The sequence below is a fragment of the Diuraphis noxia genome, unplaced genomic scaffold, assembly GCF_037042655.1.
Source record: "Diuraphis noxia isolate RWA-SAM2 unplaced genomic scaffold, SU_Dnox_SAM2 contig0002, whole genome shotgun sequence".
Lineage (NCBI taxonomy): Eukaryota > Metazoa > Arthropoda > Insecta > Hemiptera > Aphididae > Diuraphis > Diuraphis noxia.
The window spans coordinates 40791520-40808616 of record NW_028301712.1 but is presented as its reverse complement, the minus strand read 5'-3'; the positions used below and the strand labels follow the sequence as shown (position 1 = coordinate 40808616).

At 27.0% G+C, this 17097-nt stretch overlaps 2 protein-coding genes and 1 long non-coding RNA gene across 4 annotated transcripts; 2 read left to right on the top strand and 1 right to left on the bottom strand.

Moving 5' to 3' along the window:
• The first annotated feature begins 120 nt into the window (after nt 1–120).
• Nucleotides 121–6882, top strand: Rev1 (Rev1 DNA directed polymerase). 2 transcript variants are annotated; one of them, XM_089219129.1, is made up of 10 exons: nt 121–509; nt 611–737; nt 1341–2253; nt 3408–3528; nt 3603–3756; nt 4253–4379; nt 5322–5517; nt 5583–5701; nt 5948–6640; nt 6703–6882. In XM_089219129.1, exons 2-10 carry the CDS (start codon nt 620–622, stop codon nt 6836–6838), a joined length of 2577 nt encoding a protein of 858 aa, XP_089075255.1. In that variant the 5' UTR covers nt 121–509; nt 611–619; the 3' UTR covers nt 6839–6882. The 2 variants fall into 2 exon arrangements, with proteins under 2 accessions (XP_089075255.1, XP_015367726.2); XM_015512240.2 differs by having other exon boundaries at nt 121–513.
• Nucleotides 6883–7682: 800 nt separating this feature from the next.
• On the bottom strand, nt 7683–15163 carry bur (GMP synthase burgundy). Its single transcript, XM_015512235.2, has 14 exons — nt 14738–15163; nt 12787–12948; nt 11937–12134; nt 11778–11872; nt 11605–11722; nt 11395–11548; nt 11013–11322; nt 10799–10944; nt 10522–10737; nt 10274–10453; nt 8984–9109; nt 8687–8920; nt 8437–8628; nt 7683–8365 (listed from the first exon to the last, which is right to left on the bottom strand). The coding sequence occupies exons 2-14, from the start codon at nt 12855–12857 to the stop codon at nt 8264–8266; spliced, it is 2142 nt and encodes a 713-aa protein (XP_015367721.1). The 5' UTR covers nt 12858–12948; nt 14738–15163; the 3' UTR covers nt 7683–8263.
• Nucleotides 15164–15229: 66 nt separating this feature from the next.
• Nucleotides 15230–16042, top strand: LOC149058457 (uncharacterized). The gene is made up of 2 exons (XR_016190196.1): nt 15230–15893; nt 15980–16042. It is a non-coding gene; the product is annotated as an uncharacterized LOC149058457 (long non-coding RNA).
• The last annotated feature ends 1055 nt before the right edge of the window (nt 16043–17097 follow it).

Below are 17097 nucleotides of genomic sequence, written 5' to 3'. Positions count from 1 at the left end.
TGATTACTGATTATAAATGATAATAATACATATTTTGATAAAATTATCAACACGTGGATATGGACAAATGGTGAAAAATTCAAAAATGTATTATATTTTGATAACTCCGCAAAGCATGTGATAACTGCAGATTAATGACAGAACGAAACCACAGAATATTCTGTGACGAAACTACAAAATCTGTAACTTGTAAGATTGTAATACAATTGTATGAGTATTAATGTGCTATGACATGTTCAATATTGTAAAATTATGAATAAATGATGTATATTTAAGTAATCGTCAATTGAGCCATCGAGCCATGGACAATGACCAATTGCCATAGTTCCATCAATCATAATTATTTGGATACATGAATTTAAACTAATAGTATTGTTATTATTAACATAGCTTTCAACCCGGTATTATAAAGTTTAATTTTTAAATCATTTAAGTTTTGTTATATTTTTGTTTTCTGGATTTTACGTTACTATGAAACGAAATCGAAATGAAGCTAATGGATTTGAAATGTGGGTACGTAGAAAAAAAATATAAGTTTAATGTATGAATAAGGATATATTAATTCGTGGTTCAATGGTAATACAAATTTTTTTAACGATTCATTTTTCAGGGAGGTTATATGGAAGCTAAAAAGACCAAACTTGAAAAACAATTCACGGAAAAAGCTGCTAGTAATAATAATCACGTGAAAAGTCAAATTTTTAAGGGCATTTCGATCTTTGTCAATGGTTATACTCGTATGTAAAACTATATTTATTTATATTATAAATATGAACTAAGTACCTATGATAGTAGTTTGTTTGTAGATTTAGCATTTTAGTTTTAAGCATACAAATAAAACATTATTCTAGTCCATAATTAATTTTGTTTAAGCTGTTATTTAAATTAATATGGCACCATTATGCACTAAATGTCTATTACTCTATATAACTATTTTTTTATCATCTACATTATTCTAGCATATAAATAAAATATTTATACTGTAGTATTTGAATGTAAAATAATTAAATCTATTGTTTTTCATTAAATTAAATATAACTATTATTATTATAAACTTGGTAACAGTGATAAGTATGTTACATTTTCTATGTTATTGTTGAGCTACAATATTTTTTAAATCAATGTTTTTTTTGTTCTTACTATTTGATATTTTATTATCTTATTCTACCTATTACATTAAATGCTCATACTTATAAACTTAAAGTTACTAATTTATGGGTATGTGAATTAATTACATCTTTAACATTTTAAATGTTTTTATTACTCTCTAGTAAAAAATATTCAACACAATTTACTTAGATTATTGCACTATCTAAGTATGTATTTTGTATGTTTTTTAGTACCTTCGGCTGACGAATTGAAACGTATAATGATGGAGAATGGAGGGGTTTACCATCATTACCACAGACCTAATATTACTACACATATAATAGCAAGTAATTTACCCACTGCTAAATTAAAACTTCTCAAGCAGTTTAAAGTTGTAAAACCTGAATGGATATCTGATAGTTTAAAAGAAGGAAAACTTTTAAACTATGGTGGTTATTTACTTTTTAATGACCAACCTAATCAGCCAAAAATTGATTTCCCAATTCGCGCAAAAAATGCTTCAGAACCAACATTTCTATCAGAATTCTACAACAATTCTAGATTGCACTTAATATCAACTATGGCAACAACGTTCAAACATTTAGTAAATGATACACGAAAACGGAATCAAACAGATTATCCAGGACGATTACGATTGAAAAAATGGATAGAACAAAATGAAGTTAAAGATTTTGTATCGCATGACTCTGAGCTTGACTCAGGCAAAATAGTAATGCATATTGACATGGATTGTTTTTTTGTGTCTGCTGGCTTGGTTGAAAGACCAGAACTTCAAGGTCTGCCTGTAGCTGTTACACATGCCAAAGGAAATTTGTCTAAGAAAAGAGAAGGAGTAGATCTTGGAGCAGAATTTGGTTTGTATGTTAAACGCTGGAGAGGCGACGACAATGAAAATGACGAAGAAAATGATGAAGAAGAAATACGAGAAATTAAACCTCGATCAACTAAAAGAGATGGTATTAATGAAACAGATTCAATGGCAGAGATAGCTTGTTGTAGTTATGAAGCTAGAAAACTTGGTATTAAAAATGGTATGCTGGTTGGTCAAGCATTAAAGATGTGTCCAGCTCTAAAATTAATACCTTATAATTTTGAGCAATATAAAAGAGTTGCTCATACATTATATACTCACATTATGAATGAGTAAGTAACATCTAATATTAGTCAGTTGAACGCCAGTGGTGTCAATGCATTGTTAACATACAATGACCCATTTTTTAGTATTAAGTCTTTTTTGGTAGCTATCGGCCATTCGTTACTGCATCAACTATTGCGTAAAATTTACAAATTTTCAAGCAACTACGAACACCCACAGGTCTAATTACATCGGCAAATGACGTTCGCATATAAAATTGACACCGGTGTTCAATGTGATAAATAAAATTAAAAACTATTATTTTTATTTAACTTAATTCAGATTCAAGATTCTATATTTAACATATATTATATCCTAGAGAGATAATCTCCATAGTTGTAATTAGATATACCTAGTATCATTATTATATTTTACTTATAAAGATAACTTATAAATGTTTTTCATTAAAATTTAAATATACCCAATTTTAGCAGAAACCAATAGATGCCCTCAAAAAATTCTGCCAAACACTCAAGTATTTCAAAAACCTACAAAAACCTACAGTCCCTAAACAGGGACTACAGTACAAATCAACCTACAGCTAATGGTCTCAGTTGCCAAAGCTTAAAAAATTAAAAACTGTCAGCCTAATCATCTCAATTTTTAGTTTTTTAAAAATTCAATGAATATAGAGGCTTAGCCAGTTGGTGGGGTTTGTAGGAGACTGTGTTTTTATATCTCATATTGTAATATTATTAAGTTGATTGTTTTTTAAATTAACTAATATGTTATACACTATAAAATAGAATATACGTCAAACAGTGCACCCCCTCCCCCTCTCATCCAAAAAAATAAAAGTATGATCTATGAAAGTTGCTGCAAGTACAAATTTATATACCCACACAGAAATCTAAACTTAAAATAAAACCTCGACATCAGTATGCTAAACTAATGGGAGACCTTAGTTAAACCAACTATATAAAGGCATTATCAGCCTCCTCCAAGAACAAAATCTTGGCTACACTAATTATTTCCATATTTTTTCAAGAAATAATTTTTAAACTTAGATTCTCACTTCTTTCTACTAAAGGTTACGAGTTTAAAAATTAAAAAGATTCTAATACTTAAATAATTGAAATCATAATTTTCAAAAAAAAAATTTATTTTTTCTTTGTTACTCTAAATATAATTACATAACAGTGAATTTTATTTTACTATATAGTTATACATTAGATGTGGAAGCTGTAAGTTGTGATGAATTATATTTAGATTGTTCAGATATTCTGGAAACTACAAAAGCATCACCTATTGAATTAGCCACGTTTCTACGAAAAGAAATTAAAGTAGACGTTGTTTAATGACATTATCATCATAAATTTATATTTATCTTATTATAATGTTAATTTTTATTTTATAGGAAAAAACCAAGTGTCCATGTTCTACTGGTATTGGCTCAAATTGTCTGCTCGCCAGGTTAGCCACCAAGAAAGCCAAACCAGATGGTCAATTTTATTTAGAACCCGGTATTATTATGGATTTTATGAGGAATATTGATATTTCTGATATACCAGGTAATTAAAAACAAAATCTTGAATCATTACCAGCACACAGATTTTTATGGTAATGAGGATACATATTTTTGATAACTGTAGATAATATAATTCTGATTAAAAATAAATACCAATAAGCATCAATGGTATAATTCTAAATTAAATGATCCCCGTTTTATAAGTTACATTATTTTGATTCAAACTCATGTCTAAAAATATTTTGATTTAATACAAATTTAGTTACTGTCCAAATTATTTAATTATGCTCAATGGTGCCATAGTAGTTTTTCAATTTCTAATGTTTTAGTTTGGTTAAACTTAAATACATATAACATCTTAAGTAATTGGTTTGTTTTTACTTTTTAATAAATTATATATATATAAATATTTTATTGATAACAATAAAAATTTTAAATATGTATATATTTTGACTTTGTGTTACATAAAAATCTGTATCTTAATAAATAACTTATTATAAATTGTTGTGAGCATAAATGTTAAATACTTAACTATGAAGGTGTTGGAAGAACCTTGGGACATAAGTTGTCAACACTCGGTGTCAGTACATGTGGTGAACTAAGTGCACTGTCTCTGCAAACTCTCCAAAGTGAATTTGGAAACAAAACTGGACTTTCGCTGTATAAGTAATTGCTTAAAAATATACTTACATATGTCTTATTTTAAATTGTATGGTATGAATGTGATATTATAATTACGATGGAGATTGGTTACGAGAAATTTCAGTATTTTAAAAGTCTGTCTTGGTGTTCCTACATAAGATGTTGAACACTTAATTTTCCAAGTTTTTTTTAAATATTGTGTCCATTATCATATTTATAAAAATATATTTAAAAAAATTTGCGGTAATATTAGACGTCAAAGTGCATCAACTTCTACCAGTGGTCAAGTATATTAATATCGTTATGTTAGTATTAAAAGGCCCTTTTTTGTTTTTCACCTCGACTCATAGTGTTTAAAGATTTTTAAATTATAAAAAATGATTATTAATTTTGGTAAATAAAATACATTATTTTGTATTTTATATCAATTTGCTCTGATTAAAATAATTTACTAAGTAAAAATATAATATAAACCTCATTTTTTATTTCTATCTTGATATATTTGTGTCATACATGACAAAATGTATTATAGTATTAAAAAATTGCAGTTTTAATAAAAATTATTTTTATTCTATTTATTAATTTCAGTAGGGGGTATGATCGTCTAATAATTCAAACCACAAACCCCCACTGATAGCATTGTATGTACTATATGTGTTAGTAAAGTTAGGTTTTTAACCAGGCGTTAGTCACGCTAGTTTGATTAAAATAACTTAGAATATTATTATATTATTAAAAGGTATACTGAGTATCAATGATTGAAATATAAAATGTATATAATGTTATATTAAACCTGTAAAAAAATTGCTGTCATTTTGACCATAGTCTTGGCTAATGCTGGGTTAATTAAGAGAGGTTTTTTATTATTTTAATTGTAACGAGGTCATAACCATGCCATATAAGATGTAGTTGTAATTATTATGCTGTATTATTTAGAAATAAATAAAATTTCATTATAATTTTTAGGCATTGTCGAGGAGAAGATGATCGAAAACTTAACTATGATTATAAACCAAAGTCAGTGTCTGTTGATGTTAATTATGGTATTAGGTTTCAAAACAAAGAAGAGTCAGAGAATTTTGTAAAACAATTATGTGATGAGGTTGAAAAACGACTTAATGATATAGAAATGAATGGCAAAGCAGTTACCTTAAAATTAATGGTATTTTTTTAATAAAATTGCATAATTGTTTCTGATAAAAAAAACTAATATATACATTTTTTTAGATTCGAAATGCAGAAGCACCAAAAGAATCTGCAAAATTTTTAGGCCATGGATTTTGTGATAATATTACCAAATCAAGTTCTTTAGCTAAATCAACATCAAAGTCTATAATAATTTTCCAGTATGTATTAAAATGCAACATATCTATAGTCTTAACTCTATTCAGGAAAAGAAATGTACTTGGTGACTTGTGTGCAGGACTATAGTCGCTACACATTAGGCATACAGGTAGACAGTAGTAGATTATGTATGATTTTTGGACTGAGTGAGTTGCCTGACCATTGCCTAGAACAAGTCACTACACTGTATAATTCTTATCCTAAATAGAGTATAGTAATTATTGCCTTGTAATTGAATTTTTGTTTAGAGTTGTCAATAAAATAATGAATCAATTAGATATTGACCCATCTGAATTACGTGGAATAGGAATACAGATGAACAAATTAGAAAGTCGCACAGTACCAAGAGCTGGGCGTATAGAAAATTTTATATCAAACATGAAATCTGATACCAAAGTAGAAAATATTTCTCTTAATAAAAATTCCAACAATAATAAAATAATATCAACAAAATTGTCTGAACCCAAAAGTTTCCAATCTACAGAAAATTGTAATCAATCAAAATCTGTTATGGATTTTTTTAAACCGAAAGAAGACTTAAATTCTAAAAAACATCTTAAGATCTCAAACTTCAAATCAAATATTCCACATGAGTCATTTGTAAATATTAAAATGTCTCAAGTAGATCCATCGTTTCTAGACGCATTGCCAGCAGATTTACGTCTAGAGATAGAAAACGAATTGAAAGCTAATGAAAACCTTAGCTCTCTAACTATTCCAAATGAAAATTCATCCATAATGGAAGTTACAATGACAGAAGAGAGCTCCAAATTATATCAACATGTGAAAATTGATCAGATGAAAGAATTTATTGAGGAATGGGTGGTCACTGAAAATGAACCAAAAACGTGTGACAATATTATGGTTTCAAAATATTTGTGTAATTTAGTTAGAGATACCAAGACAGAAGATGCTTATGAAATCATAAGAAAACTTTACCGGTAAATTATTAATCTAATTTAATCCATATAGTTAATTAAAAAAATGTGATTTTATGTTATAGATTAATAAAAAATAAAGATCAGGTGGCCTGGAAACAAAGTTATTTTGATATATTAAAAGATGTTCAAGAAACAATGTTGAATTTGTATAATGCAAAAATGAAAGTTGAAACTACATTTAAAAATTTTAATTTTTAAGATTGAATATTTAATAATAAAAAATAAAAAATGTATACCAAAAATCAATTGCTACAATTTTTACTAATGGTATTTTATAAGAATATGATATAATGTTATATAAGTATTCTTACAAGAATAATTTCAAAATGATAATAACTTATCAACTTATCAGTTAGTTTATCACTTTTAAAAATAGAGTAACAACTGTAGAATGCAGGAATTTTATTAAAATAATAATTGTTTTTCTAAAGATTTCCTAGAATCAAGTGAGTAAATCGAATATATTTTAAATACTGCTTTAATTTGACTTTCAGACTGTAATAATGCTACATGAAACTAATCAAATCTACCAAAAAATAAGTTCCTAGAATGAGACTGTAATAGAAAGATCATTTTCATTGTAATATCAATATATTTCTTGCTTCTCTCAAAATGGAAAACCACGATATTATCAAGATTAGTCTTAAAATAAATAGTTTATAAATTATAAAGCAAATTAAAAATATTAATTTATTTAAGAAATTTTTATGATTTAATAGTTTAAAATTTCATATGAAAACAAATAACGGCTTCTTACTATAACATTTGTTTAATTCCATAACAAGAATTTATTTAAACAGCTGCTCATAGCTAATATATATATATTTATATATAAAACTAAAACTTAAACGTAAAAAATGCATAATACACCACATCTATTATATAAATCTGTAAATTATATAATAGTTATACATCTTGTTAAAACTTGGTTTAGGTGTCCATATTAAATACATGATATGTTTTTTGTAAATTAGCTTACTAATATATTTCATGGAAAAATAATATGTACAATAACAAAATGGTAAAAAATGAAAGCATAATATATTATATAAATTAATTTTTATTCAATAATTACACAATTTTAAAACATTAACAAAGAGAGATAAAACTGATTTTAATCCTTTATTGGTAAATAAAAATATATATAATAAACACATACATATTATATATTATACCAAGGCATTTAACTAAATATATTCAGCATAACATATTCAACTAATTAAATGCTGGCAATACCAGTTATTAAATGGAGAATTGATTTTGTACAAAAGGCTCTTACTATTTGCATTTAACTTTACATATTAATCAACAGTTCAAATGGGTTATCATTGAAAAATCTAAATAATATTCAAAAGATCTATTTTGGGTTAATAAAAACTTAGTGTATACACAACAATCAAGACCATTAGTGTCTCTTCAAAAAATAAACATAGCTCAATGTAGTTAAATCATTAATATTGTAGACAATTTGATTTTTGAAAACTTATCAGAAAAGTAACTCTTTACTTTTGGTTTTTAATTGCAAATAATCACCAATGAGCAATTTTATTTCATTTTAAGGTAATGAAACTTACGTTCCTTAAGTATGTTTTCAAAATCTCACATATTCATTGAAATAGACTTTTATTCCCATTCTGTAGTACCAGGTGGTTTCGGTGTAAGGTCATATAATACTCGAGATATACCAGGTATTTTTTGAGCAGCATCCATCATTTTATGTACAAGCTAAAAATAATTCAATTTTTAAATAAGTTATATTTTGCATAGGTACTAATGTTTAATTTTGATCTACTAACTGCAGCAGATATATGCTTCCCAGGTAGTGCAGGAATACCGGTCATAAAATCTTCTGTTATAAATGGTCTAATAACTACTGAACGTTGGCATGATGGATGACGATAAGCAATATCTCGATCAAAATGTAAAGGTACAAGTACTACCGGCATCTGACTTACTTTTCGCATACTAATTGGACATTCTGCTAAAACCTAAGACCCAGAGAAATAGTAATAATAAAAAAATATTTGACATAATATAACTTCTTACTTTATTGATAACATGATCAGCTTCTTTTAGCAAATCTATCACTTGAACATTTAGATATGTGTGTGTTATATCCAATACTTGGTAAACCACAGGTGAACCAGCAATATAACATACCCTATTAACATTGTGGCATACTCTAGGGATTATTCTGGCCAAATAAGAAAGGTCTTCCCACACGGGTTCAGGGTCTGTACAAGAAATTCCTACCACATAACTGTAAGAACGTTTATCACCCTATGACATAATAAATTATTTATTTTTAAATGTAATAGTTTGTTTATGTTTGTCGATACATACTTGAACTCCTACACTTTTAATTGGCAATAGCGTGGCAGACATTTTCTGTTTTGATGATATTTCTCGCAACAACTTTCGTTCATTTTCAGAAGTTGCATTTTCTATTCTATTTAAAAGTGCATGGCTCTAAAAATAAATATAAGAATATTATTATTAAAAAATAAAAAGCTAAATTAAACATCAAAGAAAATATAGAGAATAGTATTACATATAATGAGGATACAATTTTATATCCTGATCAAACAATGTTAAATTTTCAATTGTATAATAAACTTAACATGAAATATATAAATAACAGTCGTAAAAGACCAATATTAAATAAAATGTTTGTTTTATGGATAACTAAATAAATAGGTATGATAACAAAAAAAACTGTTGTTGTCTGGTTTGCAATATTCCCACTATTCTATACACAATATTAATGATCGTAGTTCTCCACATTTCATTAATCGGTCTATGTTAATAGAATAGAATAGCAGCGGAAACCTTGCGATAGATCAGGCAAGGGTGGTATACGTATCACAAAGTTGTGATCATACCTATTTATTTAGTCATGGTTTTATATATTATATATTTTAAACATGTACAGTTTAGTTTCCCTAAACCATTTTGATATTTTGTTCACCATAACTTATGCAGTCAACAAGGTAGGAACAATAGTTCAATTAGAATTTGCTGAAAAGACTTACTTTTGAAGTCATTAGAGTTTCACCATTTATTTTACACAAGGCTGTACATGCATACTGTACATAAATGTTCAACTTAGTATTAAGTATGTTTTGTTTTGTAAAATATATAAATATCATGATAAACAATTAAGTTATCTAACCTAATTTACATCAGTAAAACTATGTATGGAATATATATTAAGTCGAAGTTTAATAAGTAATGACTCCCTAGGTTTATTAGGTCGTTGCCAACCTAGGACCAACAAACCAAATTTTAACTGTACAATAAAAGTATCAACAAGTAAACATATTTAGTAAAAAAAAAATTGAATTTATATCTTGTCTATTAATGTGTATTTATGTATTTTTAGCTATCATACACATAATAAAATAGTGCATCAATGAAATTCAAATAGCGATAACTTCAAAACTAAATCCAAGCAATAAATTCTGATTATAACATAATTTTGATGTATACTAGTTAAAAAGAAAAAAAATGTTAAATTGCACTGAGCGACTGAACTGCATTTATACCTTAATAATTTTAAATTCAAAATAACTAATAAGTTAAAAAATCTATTAGTATTAGTTGAGAAATATACACACACATATTATAAAATACCTTTAAAACCATATCATTGTATTCAACAACAATTTTAACTACAACTTGGGTTTCAGAAAAATCTTTATCAATAAAAGGTTCTTCTCCACATAATATTCTTATGGCAAGACCTGGTCCAGGGAATGGATGTCTATATACAATACTTTCGCTCAATCCTAAATCGATTCCTAACCTTCTAACCTAAAAAAAACAACAAAAATGTATTAACTTTAAATTACTTTAAGTCTTAAATAAAACATAATACGAACCTCATCTTTATGAAAGTCTTGTAAAGGCTCAATGACACGTCCTTTATCTCGTAATTCACGTATTAATTTGCTATCATTATGATGTGTTTTTATAGTATCTGCATTAGTACTAGCTAACCTTGAAGCAGACTCAATTAAATCAGGTCTTAACGTTCCTTGAGCCAAGTACACATCTTCAGATGACAAATTTAATGTTTTAAGGAACTTATCAGCAGTCTAAAATAAATAAACATTGATTTGAAATTTGAAGTATCAAATAAGTATATGAATTACTAACCTTGACAAAAACATCACCAATTATTTTTCTTTTTTCTTCTGGATTACTAGTTTGACACAGAGGAGGAGAAATTCTAGTACGATTGGATACATGTAAATCAGGCAATATAGTTGTACCATATTTAAAATCAAATGTGGCATTGACAGCTGAAAAACCAATTTTAAATGAAGTTACAGTAAAGAGAAAAACCTAATTTTATATTTATTTGACATACCTTTAACATCTAATCCTAAAGCATTTAAAGACTTCATTACTTGTTCACTCTCACCCAAGCGCATAAAACCATTATCTATGTGCACAGCAATCACTTGTTCTCGATCTAATGCACGATGCAAAAGTGCAGCACACACTGTAGAATCAACACCACCACTTAATAGGACCAAAACTTTACTCTGGCCAACTTGATGTCTTATGTATTTAATACATTCCTCTTCACGACTCTTGACTGTATAGCTTCCTGCTAATCCAACTACATCATAAAGGAACGACTTAAGCATTTGAGTTCCCTGTTCTGTTAAATTCACCTGATATGAATAAAACACAAATTCAATTAATTAAATGTATATAAATTAAGTACATATTATAACTTTTACTACCTCAGGATGAAATTGAAGACCATACATCTTTTTGATATCATTGCCAATAGCAGCAATCATATTGTTGGATGTAGCTATCACCTTAAAGTTATCTGCAACTTTGACAACATGATCTCCATGTGTAAGTAGAACACTTTGGGTCTTGCTCAATGATCTTTAAGATTAAACAAAATCAAAATGTGAACTATATTGTTTTCATTGTGAACTTACTTAAATAATAAACATTGACAATCTATATCAATATTATAAATACCATCTTCACGACCAATAGTTGCAGCAACTTGACCACCAAATTCTTTATTTAGCATCTGCATGCCATAACAAATCCCTAAAATACAATATAAATATTAGTTTTACTTCAAAAATTTATTTTCAAGTCTTACCTAAAATTGGTAATCCTATTCTAAATATATCTGCATCATATATTGGTGCGTCTACAGCATTAACTGAATTAGGACCTCCAGAAATTATAATTGCTCTAAAATTGAAATTAAAATTATTAATATTTCTGAGAATTATGAACTTAAAAATATTAAACTTACCTATATCCTTTTTCTTTTAGTGTTATTGCTGAAGTATGTAATGGCAACATATCACTTTCGACATTTAATTCTCTGACTTTGCGATCAATTACCTTACCATATTGAGCACCTGCATCCAAAATTGCAATTTTTTCAGTTGCTACATTGTTTTCAACTGATACATCCATTGGATCCATTATACTGTCTCCGTTTTCTTGACTGCCAAAAATAAATACAATTAATTACATCTTTAAATTAATAGAAATATGCAATAATAAACGTACAAATAAAAGATGAATACAAAAAATAATTTAATAGAATATTTTAAAATAAACCAGTAGGCTGTAAGTATCTATAATATACTTAGCAATTATTTTTAAGCAATTATCTAGTGTTTCTAAATATATACATAAAAAGAACAAATTTTTTTAATTGTTTAAAAAATGTACTGCACAAATTATAAAGTAATAATGGTATTATTTGTGAATTGAAATGTATTGTACGTGTAACCTAGTTTTAAATAGGTAGGTAGATTATTATAGTATGACAAAAAAAGTCAATAATAATTTTTCTGTTTTTTTAACATAGGTACTAACCAATTAACATAAAAGATCATTTTTTATACAAAAAAATTTAATGATTAAATATTAAGAATAATTATACCTTCTGAGAAAGTGACACAACAAGAAGCACATAAGTAAAATGTATGTTTTGGAATACAGTACAAAAAAACATTACTAGATGCAGGCAAATTATACCATGTAGGAAAGTGTTCTTAAAAAAGCATTCAAGCCCAAAACCAAAAGTATACCTACTGTACCTAATGATTTTGTAAAATTGTAATTATAAATGTAGGTTATTTACAACTTACTATCTTAACTGAGGTGACGGACTGGAAGGTTTGTACCGTTTAATCGGGTTCTCATCGATTTTTGTGGCCATGTACCAGATTGCGGATTCATGCGTTTATTTCAATAATATTAACTGAACGGCCGATCAGGGTAAGAGCGACAAACTTTTATTTTTATTCAATCTGCAGGAGGATGGTATAATATCAAGCTCAAGAATATATCAAATGTAAAGAATAACTAACTGATTAAATTAAATAATAGATTTTAATTCTATTAAACTTAAACATACATAACTAAATTTTAATATTATATTACATAGTAGCTTAACCTCAATTTCTTAATCATTGCAAAACAGATATGAAATTAAATTTTCATAAAATTGTTTGAATAAAAAAGGTCAATTAATTTAATTAATCTCATGATAAGTTTCTGATAAGACAACTAAATTTACATATCATCTATCAGTTTAAATATATTAATGTATTAGTCTATAACATATTTACTATTAACTATTTTAAAATATATTTTTACAAATTATCAAGGAATCAGACAAAATATTGGTATAATTTAAAACTAGAAACTATTAATTAAATGTGACTAGTGTATTTCATATTTTGATTGAAATAACTACAATGTTAATTCATCTTAAATCAAAAATATTGATTTGAACAATATTAAATTAATTATCTTAATGAAACCAAATTTAAATTATTGTTTGTTTTAATTACCATTCACAGAACATACTCAGTATATCAAGTGATAATATTAAAAGGCTAATTTAAATTAAACACCTAATTATTATATTACTATACAATATCCAATGTAATATTTGGTTTGTAAAATATATTTTAAATCTAATAATAGATAAAAAATTTAACCAGAATATATGAAGCTGTAATATTTGTTTTTGATTTAATTATTAGATAGAAATTCAATATGGATTATGATCTAAAAAGTTTTACCAATTATAATACCATACCTACAATAAATAAAATAGTAATTTTTATAAATTATTGATAAAATCTATTAAATCCACATTAAATTAATATCTACGTCATGTGCTAAGAAATTATGAGTACCTATTATAAAAATCATAAATGAGATCTCAAAAACTAGACTTTTAGCCAAGCTTTTAGCCAATTTCTAGATTTTTAAATTTTAAATTTATCCTATACTTTTAGAATGAATTGACTAACTAATTTATTTAGTAACAAATTAGAATTTTATAAATAGTATAGAAACTAATTTAAGTCTTAATATATATACTAATAAAATTGTAAATTTAATAAGTAAAAAAGCAATTATAAATTTTCTTTTTAAATAAAACCAAGAGGGTAATACGTTTTTAACAAGATTAAGGAAATAATATTATCTAAATACATTTATAAAATATAACTTTTAGAATAAAATAATAAAAATATAAATATAAAATAATGCCCTTATTGTTCACAGCAAGTTCATAATATAAAAACTAACAACTAGGATCAATTAAAAGTAAAATTGCAAAATTAAATAACTATACACTAACTATGAAAGTATAGGTATATTATTATACAAGTAGTATATCTATTAGTTAATGTGTGTTGATGTAAAATTATGATTCAATTTTAACCGAAGCATTTGATAGCAAAGATTGAAATGAAATATTAACCGTATGGAACACAAGTTAGTAATAAGAAGTAGCATATATTATGATCACTGTCAAATTATGAATTAACACATTACATGCAAAATATAGTGGGTATGATAAAAACAAAGCAAACAAAATCAAGTCTTAACAGATTAGTGGTTCTAGGCAGGGATGACGAAACGAGCAAGAACATTTTGTTTGATCGAAAGGCACACACCAACGAATTGGAGTTTGAGAAATCAATTGAAGGGGAGAGGCAAACAACTTTCAAAGGAATAACATAAATAAAAAAATATGGCACATACATATTGCTTAATCATTAAACTAACCATGGAACTTACTCTTTTCGGTCGTCCCGTGAAATTATAATTTGATAAATGTATATCGAATTGTAAAGTATTTTAGATGCACATAAAATAATTACAATTATTATAATTTTTGCTATTATACATAAGCATCCAAACACTTAATTATGAAAATTTAACTAAATTACATATACATATACAAAGAGAGATGGATAGATATACGTGTATGTATATTATGAATTAAACCGACAGAATAACGTGTTTTCAATAATTTTTACCGCCTGATAATGAGTAATTCACGCCGAAGACATGGTCGAGTGGGACTGCGGTGTGTGCGATACGAATTAAAAAATACCGTACGATGGACAAATTAGAGAGTGTAATCGGTCGTAGAACGGACGGGCGACGCTATCGTTGCGGTCGACGAGCGTGCGTTACTTTACGGTGTTCGGTCGGTTCGATCGGCGGACACGCAAAATTTATCATCAAAACGCGTTAGCGGCGACAAACGGAGCAAAAACAACCGATCGCCGACCGCCGTACCATATTTTGCTCTCCTCTCTCTTTCCCATCATGGTATCAATGTTACCAACCAACCATACCGGGTAGTTGTCGCCGTTGTCGGTGGAAAGCGACCGTTCCCTCCCACTCATCTCCACCCCAATAGATGGTACGAGATACCTATAAAAAATAATACAACGCAGCGTTTACTGTTTAGCGGCTTTTTTCTGACTACTGACTAGACGAAATCCGACACCAGCGAATCGCGCCGCGGGGCTTCGACGAAGTCCACATCTCCAAAGTCGTACGATTTCGGTGTAATTTACACCTAAAACCATTCAAATCTGACGCGTTCACGTGAACGCATCCTAACTTCATAAGCATAATAATTTTAATTAATAGTTATTTTCCCTAATCTATTGTCCTATACAGTAAGTTGTATACACAATATCCCAATTTAAGGTATTATTTAAGCCATAGTATAGGCGACGGGCGTTCGGTATTTCACATACGTAGTAATTACGTATAAGTGTATAATTGCCTTACAAGTCAATTGTCAAGGTACATAGACACATAGTTATAACAATTAACACGTACCTATTAAGACTATTACGTAATTATTCATTATGTATAACAACCGTTGAACCGTAGTCCGTGGTAGTACACTAGAACAATCAAGAAACATAAACAAGTAAATGAATTAATGAATATTATATGATTATGAATTATGTCATGATAACAAAAAATGTATTTGAATATTTTAAAAATTGTAATCAGTAGCGGCAAGTTTCCACTCGGTAATCAGCAGAAAATCATTATTGGCAGCACCTGAATACAGTGTGAGTAAAATCTTTTAAAATGGTCGACGGAATTAGAGTATTATAATATGTAGATTATTAGAGTATTATACTATTATATGTTCGTGTACACGACTATACCAACTATATACCAAATGTACAACATCTTGTTCTGTGACTATAGTAAATATATAAATATAATATCTATATTGTGCGCAGAGCACACTTAAAAATAAATGGTAAAATGGAAAAATTGCAATTATTAGTGGTTATCACTTATCAGTTAGTTATCAATTTATCATTAGGGAACTATTATATGTCTATGGGATTTTTATGCATTTTGCATATTATTTTTATGGTTATTGGTTAGTCCAATAGATTTCTAAGGGCTAGGGATGCGCAAAAACCAGAATACATTGATATATCGATGTACCGATATATCGGTGTATAAAATATCGATAACGATATTTTATAGGACGAAAAATATATATATCGATATTTATTTTATGTGCAAATAAATAGGTATCATCTACTTATATTATAATGTAAATAATAAATATGTAATACTGTAGCTTTATGTTAAAGATATTGAAAACGTAATTTTCGTCTTCATAACATTATAATATATTACATACTCGTAGAAAAAAAATTAAGGTCTAAGTATAAAAATAATTGATAATTATTATCTATCTATTTCATTTTATTTATTTTTGTGGATATAATATAATAATAATATAATGTTAAAATCTCATCAGTAAAAATTAAAATGTCCATTAACAAAAAAATAAATTATTATTATTAAAATTATGTATAAAATTGTCGAGATCTTATAATATAAATATAGTGTTAAAATTAAAATGTCATTAATAAACAAAATAAAAATAATTTATTATTATTAAAATTATGTATACAATTGACGAGATATAATATAATGTTAAAATAAAAATGTCCATTTTACTGCCAATATTTATTGTCTAAAAACTGTAAAAATACAAGTTTTGATAATCTTGATCCCAATAATCTATTAGGTACCTGCAAACGAAGAAATATTAGAATACATATTTGGTAATGTTTGCTGCGTTTTCTTTATAGGATTCG

Excerpts from the sequence above, each read along its gene's own strand:
- Rev1 (XM_015512240.2), top strand. The coding sequence starts at position 472 with ATGAAACGAAATCGAAATGAAGCTAATGGATTTGAAATGTGG. Across the intron at positions 738-1,340 it reads CTTTGTCAATGGTTATACTC|TACCTTCGGCTGACGAATTG; the intron begins GTATGTAAAACT and ends TATGTTTTTTAG. Across the intron at positions 5,518-5,582 it reads CAGTTACCTTAAAATTAATG|ATTCGAAATGCAGAAGCACC; the intron begins GTATTTTTTTAA and ends ACATTTTTTTAG.
- bur (XM_015512235.2), bottom strand. The coding sequence starts at position 12,857 with ATGGCCACAAAAATCGATGAGAACCCGATTAAACGGTACAAACCTTCC. Across the intron at positions 11,323-11,394 it reads GTCTTCAATTTCATCCTGAG|GTGAATTTAACAGAACAGGG; the intron begins GTAGTAAAAGTT and ends TATTCATATCAG. Across the intron at positions 8,921-8,983 it reads TTAAAAGTGTAGGAGTTCAA|GGTGATAAACGTTCTTACAG; the intron begins GTATGTATCGAC and ends ATTATGTCATAG.